General features: G+C 42.2%; 1 protein-coding gene across 3 annotated transcripts in view; it reads left to right on the top strand.

Annotated features, from left to right (window-relative positions):
• Window positions 1-289: 289 nt before the first annotated feature.
• The window catches only part of LOC146380584 (enhancer of polycomb homolog 1-like), a 37,217-nt gene continuing 28,001 nt past the window's right edge, over window positions 290-9,505 (top strand). The window contains exons 1-2 of one of the 3 annotated variants that reach the window (XM_084939780.1): window positions 290-1,728; window positions 2,431-2,551. Coding sequence is in view for 2 of the 3 variants with exons in the window: in XM_084939779.1 (XP_084795905.1) it covers window positions 6,471-6,623 (153 nt within the window). In the remaining variant the exon portion in view is untranslated. Of the gene's footprint in view, window positions 1,729-2,430; window positions 2,552-5,999; window positions 6,624-9,505 lie in introns of those variants that run through there. The other 2 variants (XM_084939779.1, XM_084939778.1) reach the window with 2 other exon arrangements.

Genomic DNA, 9,505 nt, shown 5'->3' with positions numbered 1-9,505 from the left:
GGGTGAGGTGGATGTTGACGCTGATGTCTAACTTACTCGCCTTTGATCTCAAACACGCAACCTTGGACTGCCTGTCTTCAATCCTTCACTGCATGCACGGCACGCACACATATTCAAAGAGCATCTCCCCTCCATCATAAGCTGCTTCTTATATACAAGCTTGCTGTCCGTGGGATATATGCAAAGTTATGCCCTCACATTTTGAAATTCCACAAAGGCTAATTACGTATAGCTGAATATTTTGTTGGGGCATGCATATGTGTTTGGGGGGGGGGTTCCCATTTATGCTGATGGCTGGCTCAGCTGTGTAACTCGGGGCTCAGGAGGCGAGAGATTGTGGGGTGAGCATCCTGCATTCTGCATTGCAATTCCAGCAGAAGCACACGTCTTTGCGCAGGTCTCCACTGCCCTCTAGATGAGAGGAAAAGAAAGTGTCACTATGCAGGAAAAGATGGAAGGTGCTTCGAGTCACTGTAGCTATAGAAGATGACATTTTTGACACCAGTGCAAAATCCTGACTCTTGGGATTATTTTTTTTTTGTACTCCAGCAGACCTGTGCATTTGTTAAACAGATATAGAGACAGATATGCTGCACAACTTTAAATGTGCAGCTAGTGTATGTGCCAACCACTTAACCAGTGCACTGGGCTGAATCGTGTAAACGCAGAGAAACAATGGGATGTTCAGATCTAAATGGATATTAGGGTTTTTTTCCACTGCCTACAGATGGCTGCTGATGACCTTGCTGGGAGAGTTGAGCAAAGCAATATTCATCAAAGTGATGCCTCCCCTCCACTCCCAGAGTCACTGGGCAGGCGTGCATGCAGCTTTAACAGCTAGTGGGGGTAGTGGGAGGTGGGAAGCGGTGGCAGCAGCAGCAGCAGTGGTGGTGGTGTTGAAGCAGCACAGAAAATGACTCCATATGCTTCCACTATACTATGCAGCATTCTCTTTGGACGGTGTCTGATCATGAAAAATGTGCAGTGCAGATATCAGAGCATCAGAAAAGGAAGGAAGAAGGAAGCAGGAGCAGCCCTGCCCTGCGACAAAACTAGTGGAGGGGCAGAGGGCGGTGGAGGGAGGTGACCAGCCCAGGAGACAGTTATGTAACAAATACTGCAGCTATGTTATGAAAAAAATGTATCTGATTATTTGCTGTTCAGTAAGTGGCTCTAATAAGTTTTGCCCTTTGACTCCGTCTGTGTTTAAAAGCCTATTTAAATCCTATTATTTGCACACTACCGTAATAAATTCGCATTAATGCATGACAACATTTTTCCTATTATTATTATTATTGTTACTTATGTTGTTGTTATTCGTGGGTGGGCGGGGTTACTAGTGAGCTCATCCTCCCCGAGTTCTCCACAGGTGATTGGTGGCTTTCACCGTCCAATCACAATCCGCCTGTAAAGTGGTTTGGTGGTCACTTTGGATCGTTTTTGGGTTTTTTTTTTGATCGAAGTAACCTGAGCTAACTAACCAAGTTTTTCGTCAGCGACAGGACATCTCCTCCTTTACCCTTGCTTTGGCTTCCAATGACCTCTCTTTTTGCATCAACGGCATTTGCAGATATATAAAAAGAAACTGAATATCCTTCTTTTTTTTTTCTCCTCTGAGGCGTCCTAGAAGGGAGCTAACAAGCGTTAGCATTAGGCTAGCATGACAGCCAGAAGAACAACTGCCACCATCACCATCCTCCTCCTCCCCTGTGGGTTTGCTGGCATCGGGTAAGTTGCGAGTCAAGCTCAAGCTTGGTTTCCCCGTGTTGTATCCTTGGGAAGCGAAAGTTGTGGCTTTAAAGTCACTTGCGAGCTCAAATGAAACTGTTAGTGGCTGTCCGCAAACTGTTAGCTGGCTAGTAAATGGCGCAGGGTCAGGGTAACTGGGCTAAGCTAGCGTTAAGCTAGCATCTCTATCGCTCTTCTTTGTGCAAGCAGCTGTGTCTGGTCTTGAGAACTGAACGAATTAAAAAGCCCTCGAAAACTCATTTTTTGGGGGTCGAAGCGGTGCCCAATTGCTTGTCATTTGCTAAAATGATACCTTACAGCTTTTTTGCTGTCGTGTCCTGTTCTGTTTACCCATCTGTTCCACCATATATGGCTTACTCTACTGTGTACTCTATTGCAGGAGCAAAACTTGCTCTGTGTGCTTCAAAACAGTCCAAAGCCAATGGATACGGGAAAATTCATCCGTACAAACGTTTACTTGGCAGCGTTAGTGTATACGTAGATAGCAGATGTAGAAATTGTCGAGGTTTTCTCCATTGTAAACCTGCATACAGAGTTAAAGAGTCCTATAGAGAAAATAATCTCACAGCAGATGCTGAGATGTCTTCTGGGCTTAGAAATGATATTTGTTTCCAGTAATAACTTCCAGTAATAATGATGTTTACAAGCACTTCTTCTTTTTTGACTAATTTTGTTTCACAGGCCTCCATTATGGTCTACAGATGTGAGCCTATGTCTCCCAAATGGATGATGATTATTGTGACCGAAATCTTCGCCTGGATCTTGTATTCATCGCCCCAAAAATGTTCACCCATCTCTTCAGGTTATTTGCGTTTCTTCTTATTTTCAGTGTTTTTGATGAAGACTGTAAGGGGAGGGTAGCTGGTTTCCATGGTTTTCTTCCACTTATCCAATTCAGGGTTGTAGTAGGGCTTGGGCCTATTCCAGTCGTCAATGGGCAAGAGGTGGGGTACAACTATGGACAGGATGCCTCCCCTCCACTCCCAGAGTCACTGGGCAGGCGTGCATGCAGCTTTAACAGCTAGTGGGGGTAGTGGGAGGTGGGGTCCCACTACCCCACCTCCCACTACAAAAAGTGGGTCGTAGTAGGGCTTGGGCCTATTCCAGTTGTCAATGGGCAAGAGGTGGGGTACAACTCTGGACAGGATGCCAATCTGTCACAGGGCTAACACAAAGAGACATAGATTCACATTTATGATGAATTTAGACTCACCGCTTAATCTAACATCGATTTCGCTAGTAGCGGGTCTGAGATTTATGGATTGAAGGCCTTGGTGAGGACTGGCAGTGGCCCCAGGTCAGACAGATCCTTGTGTACTAATGAGGGGTGTGAGAACTGGGAAAAGTGGGGAGGAGGGTGAGGCATAAGAATAAGAACAAACAGGCTGCAGTGCAGGAATGATCAAGGAAATCAAGGAAATGGAACAAGCCAATGTATCTGTAGAGAGAAACCAGTCATGTACAGGGAAAACATGTGAACTTCACACAAAAAGGCCCTAGCTGGTCTGTGCATTCAACCCCATCTATTGTGCCTCCTCCTAATATCTGTATTAATGCTGTAGTTTTTAATGAAAACTGTAAGCTTCCCATTTTTTATTCCTCAATATTGTGCCTATTCATTATAGTATATGTAGTGGCTCTGTGGTGTAGAGGTTTTACAGAGTTGGTTAACAGCCTTATCTTTAGCTTTATAAAGTGAAGAAATCGAAATCACTCCAAACACAAGCCTCTCAGATGCTTCTGTCAATATCGGATTGGCAAAGCTCTGCTTTCCAGCATCCTGAGCAGATCTTATCTATTAGCTTAGTTTACTGATGGGTCAGTAAGGCAGAAAAGGATCAGACTGGCTTGCTTTATGCAGAACGGTGAATGCATCATGCACAGGATAGAAAAGAAAACATTGTATAGTTTGGAGCTTGTCTAAGTAAGAGTTCATATTCAGTTTCTGTATTGAGTCTTCGTGTATAATAGTGCATGTTTGCATGCCGAGAAATCATCTTGGAGCAGTAATATTAAAAGTAAAAAAGTGCTGTGTTCATAAAGCCAGAAATATCCTTAATCAGGCTGCCTACTTTCTTGATCAACTATAAAAATGGAAAACAAGAATTCATGCAGCTAATGGCTTAAAGGTCAAGAATGAAGACGCTATTGCATTTAATTATTGTTCCATTAAATGAAACGGACCAGCAAATGTGCTGTGATAAACATTTGCTGAAATGAACAAGTTTGGAAGTTGGTGGCTTCCCTGATTTCTTTCAGCTCTCTGCAGTGAGAAAATGTGACGCTGATAATGATGCACCAATGAAAGTGAGAAATGTGTCATCTAACATTTGGTCAGATGTAAACTACATCTCAGAAGGACCAGTCAGGGTGGTAGGTTTACTTTTCTGTAGCATTTCCTGTACTGGCAACCACCAATGAGAAGATGAAGCTTCGCCGAGATGAAACGACAGTTAATCACAGCAAATTAAAAAATTAAAGCATTATATGCACCAGTGTATTTTTGTTTCTGTTGCCAAAAAAGGCATGAAACATTGTTGTGGTTAAAACGGCATGTATGTACCGATTAGAAAGAGTTATTGCTCTGGGGTACTTCTTATTCTTACTGGCCAGGCACCAAAAAGATGATGCACATTGTCAAATATGAAATACACAGTAAAGGTAACTTAGTAAAGTAATGCACTTGAAAAATGACATAAATAAGGGCGCTTCCTGGATCCAGATGTTTTTTTTTTTATATTGGGATGTAATCACTTTGTTAGATATACCTTTTCATTAGTGGTAACTCAATGCATTTAGGCATGTAAACATGGCCAACGCAACCTACTGAAGTTCAAACTGAGCATCAGAAAGGGGAAAGAAAGATGGTTTAAGTAGCTTTGAACCTGGGATGTTGATGCCAGATGGCCTGGTCTGAGTAGTTCAGAAACTGCTGATGTACTGGGATTTTTCCACACACAACCATCTCTAGGGTTTCAGAAAATGTTCACAAAAGATAAAATATCCAGGGAGCAGCAGTGCGTTTTGTGAGAGTACCTTGTTGATGCCAGGGGTCTGAGGAGAATGGCCACACAGCTTTAAGCTAATGGGCAAGGTAAAAGTAACTCAAATACTCAGTGGTTACACAGAGCATCTGTGAATGAACAACACGGTGAACCTTAAAGTAAATGATCCACAGCTCAGAAGACTACACTGAGTGTAACTCTTGTCAGCTAAGAACAAAAAACTGAGCCCGCAGTTTGCAAGTACTCACCATAATTGGACAGTAGAAGTTTGGAAAAATGTTGCCAGGTTTGAGTCTTCATTTTCTGTTGTGACATTTGGAAGGGTCACAAGTTGTTGTAAACGACATGAAAGTGTGGATCCACACTGCTTTTTATTAATGGATCAGGATGATGTTGTGTGGGATATTTTCTTTGGGCCCCTTAGTAGTAACTGAACTAACCTGGTACTGACCATATTTTTCCCATAATGACCAGTGTGCCCATCTTCTGGTGGCACACATAATGTCATGAAACTGAAATCATCTAAATCATACTTTTCATGAATATGATAGTGAGTTCACTGTACTTCTATGGCCACTACAGTCATTAGATCAATAGTGTATAATAATATAATATATAAAAGATACTGTCATTTTTATATATATGGACATTAACGTCTTTACAGTAAGTGTATTTTATATTCAGTTTCCAGGGTGAACTGCTCTTCACATACAACAACACAAATAAGACCAGAATACATATTTGTTTATTGCTCAACCTAAACCAGTTTTGTTCCTGTTGCGTTCACCTTCTAGAGCATTTTATATATTCTGTAGTATTTGGGCGTAACGTTGCGGCTGTGATGACGACACATCGGACTACTTCCTGGCTCTGACCATGTTAATACGTTTTGTGCATTCGCATGAACACAAGCCAGTCCAATTATAATTAAAAGTGTAGTGTTTGCACCACAGGGTGGCGATATTTGCAAAACAATTCACTAATTGATACAGCATGTTCTGGTTGTTCATAATAATTTTAACACACGATACAAGTTTGAAGAATTGCGTCCTTGCTGTGTTAGAAAACACCCGTGAAACCTCTGAGTTAGGGTGGTGTGTCAGTCCTTGATACGATCTGCCTATATGTGGCGGCATAATGAATGCGTTACGTCCTTTTTACATTTAAAAAAAATATCTATATATACTTTTTTTTTGAAGATGTAAAATATATGTATTTTCATACGTCAGCATCAGCCTGTCGTATAACAGCATGAGAACATCCCGAGCCTAGGAAGTTCACATCCCATCATCAGCATCCAGCGTTTTTTCCCCCGCTGTCGATTCAGCCCCTCCTTCCTCCCTTTTCTCGTACCCCAAGGGTCTCGCGAGCGCGCACGCGTGCGAAACTGCGTGGGAATGGCTGTTTGTATGATCGAGGGGGTTGGGCCGCTTGGAGCGAGCGGTGAGCTGCATGAGTTTGTAATGTCCGCCATGTTGGCAATGGCGTATTGAACCAGGGAGGAACAGCGGTGCCTACGAGAGAAAGAGACCGACAGAGAGCGATCGAGACCCGGGCCTGCCCGGCTCTGTTCGCGCTGCTACGGACCCAAGCCCGCCCTCAATCGACCGGCTGACTCTCAGAGACCGTCACAGATTCATCCATGAGAACTCGAGGCAGACCTGCTGTTATTCCTAGCAGATCGAATAGATTTATGCTGCATCTTTTATTATAAAAATGAGTAAATTGTCGTTTCGGGCACGGGCACTGGATGCTAGTAAGCCCCTGCCCGTCTTCCGCTGCGAGGATTTGCCGGACCTGCACGAATATGCCTCAATCAACCGGGCAGTACCGCAGATGCCAACGGGGATGGAAAAAGAGGAGGAATCGGTATGTTATTTTATTGCTGCCCGACTGGCGGTGGATCTTTGGCGGCATTTTCATAGCGCGAGGCGCCGCTATGTTGCCTGCGCAAGCTTGTGCAAAATGGCCGCCATATTTTCTCTTTCGTGCGCACGATGGAGCTCGATGAAAACTGAATTTTACTAACCCGTTTCACCACGAGTGGCTGTGTAAGGTTGCAATATTGTGATATTTTATTAGTAAGCCGTGTTGTGTCCGTTTATTTCCTTTTAAGCAGTACCTGAATGCACAAAGAAGTCACGTGACCTCTATCTGTTCCACCATTTTGTTGACTTTCTCGTTGGTAAAGGCGAGCGGGATAGGCCTTGGACGTGGTGTACTTTTCGTTAGCGAATGCCAGGGGGAGACACTGAGCCTTCAGCCCCGGTTGACAGCTAGGCGCCTCGTGTTGACAGCCACAGCCCTGCCATGTGTGCTGACTGTTTCGCGGAGTTTAAAAAATATGTCCCAGAGCTCTGCTTTATGATTAATAACTGCACACCTCTTCACATATACGTGGTTCAATGCCTGTAAACTGTGTTACGACATGCATGGTGTAGCCATGACGGTGCCATTCATGGGGAAGTTTCATTCGTGTAGTGCAGCACGCGGATGTAGTCTTCATTTCTGGAGCCATATTCCAAGTATCTTATTGGTTAGAAGCGTCGATGGCAAGAAAACGGTGACGATAGAGAAGTTAAGTTATGTTTCTGAAAATTGGGCTTAAATTACTCTTATGAAAGTGTCTTATTGCTACTACTTATTTATTACTTGAATTTCTTTCATAATTGCAGGAGTTTGGCCCACTGAGATGTCTGTACTGTGGTATTAGTCTGATTTTTGTTTTTTTAACACTATAGTATATTGTTCTGCTTTTACTCACGTGTTTTGAGATTACACATATTCAAATTATATCCAAATACACAAATTTGCATTTGCCTGTAGACAGATTGGGCTATATGTTTTGACCACAAAGCCTTTCATTTAGAGTTTATACCTGAAATGAAAGCTGTTTTTCTGATTGTAGACAGAGTTTAAGTTGCTCATGCATTACCTGCTCATCTGGTCGGTCCCACTGAATTTTTCTAATTCACTTTTATACACCCCCTGAGATGCCTCAGCAGACACAAACATGATCCACAGATGGGATGTAAAGCAAGTTGAAATCCTGCTTTCATACCCTCCTCAACCTACTGTGCACACACACAGCAGAAATTACATAACAGTGTGACAGAAGAGATAAAGAGGACAGTTTTACTACACGCCTGTGCGTGGCTTAGCTCCCTGACCCACATCCTGTCCAGGAACAGTGGGGTGTTGTTGCACTGACTAAATACCCAAATGTTGGCTGAGAGTTATGTTATTCTAACTTACCAGCAGGCACAGTTTGTGAGTGTATGTTGCGTCACAATGCATATGCATGACTTTGTCTCTTTAATTCAGAATTTTAGCTTGCAAGTGTAACCAGAATCTAAATCAGGTGGAAGTTTTTGTTGTTATAATATAATCAAGGGACTAACTTCATCAGCATTTAAACCTTCAAACCTCTGGCGAGCAATTAACTTCTGACACAATCTATTTTTGCAATGCAACAGGACATTTTTGCTTGCACCATGTCCTGCATAGTGTAAATAGTTTGTGTGTTCCAGTGGTCGTTACCTTTACACTCACATTGAATTGTTCCATAACGCCTGGGGAAGTTAAAAGGTAAATCTGTAAGCCACGTTTTTGACTACAAAATTAAAATGCTTTAGAGATGGACTTTGTCCCTGCGATGCCACAATTTATGATTCACAATACGTCAGCCAGTAAATCCTCCTGTCTTTAATTATAATTTACAGAATTGCCTCAATGTTTTATTTAGTATGATGCTAAGTCAGCAGGAAATGGTTTACTGATGGAGGGGAAGGGAGTTGAGGCTAGTTTTCCCATCTGTAACAGTAGATGTCCTTATTCACCTAGAGAAGTCGCCCCCTGCTGGCTGTCAGGTATATGCTTTTCAGTCCTGGAAGCTACATCTATCCTTGACACTGTTTGCAGTCATGATTTCTCTTTGTGTGTATTTATTAACACACAAAGTATTGAACAGTTTGTTTAATCGACTAACGGTCTTACTTTGAGTGATTTCTAGAATTTTCACTGATTTCTGGTAGTGTTACTAAAATGTGTGGCACAGTGAAATTGGATGCTTCTGTGCAAACAGGAGAAACATGTAAAGCCAAACAAAACACAGCCACCAAAATGCTCCGTGTGGATCTCCTTCAGAAAAACCAAATGGACAAAAATGGTGTCTACGTCCATAAAGCTACCATATTACAGCTTGACTACAGGGTCATTTGACAAGTATTAGGTATGGGCATGTGTCAAGTTAACCTTTGTTAAATTTAAAATGTTAATACTTTAGAGGGGGCTTGCATTCGTAGGGCTGTTTGATATAACGATATATATCGGATGACGATATAAAAACGTCTATCATTTCATTTTACACTATTGTTTGTTTCGTGGTGTCGCAAAATAAACTGTTTACGCCAGTATTTTTTTTCATTATTTTGATGGTCACTGTAGTGGCTATATTAATTTCTTAAAGTTCTCTCTTTCTCTTATATTTAATACTGTTTTTATGCGTTGTACGTTAGCAACAACGACGGTAAAACCATCACATGTCCGCTTGTTTATTTTCCACATAAACCTTTCACAATAAAGCGCAAGCTCCTGTTGAGACTTTTCAAAATAAACTGAATCACGTGAAAGAGCAGATTATTTACGGATGAGAATTAAAAAAGAGCCGTCAGGTGCTAAAAAATAAACCTTAGACTCAAACATTAGAACAGGCTTTTCCCCGCAGTACGCCGTGTAAATACATACTCACA

The sequence above is a fragment of the Perissodus microlepis genome, chromosome 9 (genome assembly GCF_051167445.1).
Source record: "Perissodus microlepis isolate ML-2025 ecotype Zambia chromosome 9, ASM5116744v1, whole genome shotgun sequence".
In the NCBI taxonomy this organism is placed as follows: domain Eukaryota; kingdom Metazoa; phylum Chordata; class Actinopteri; order Cichliformes; family Cichlidae; genus Perissodus; species Perissodus microlepis.
This window is presented reverse-complemented; position numbering and strand designations above follow the sequence as displayed.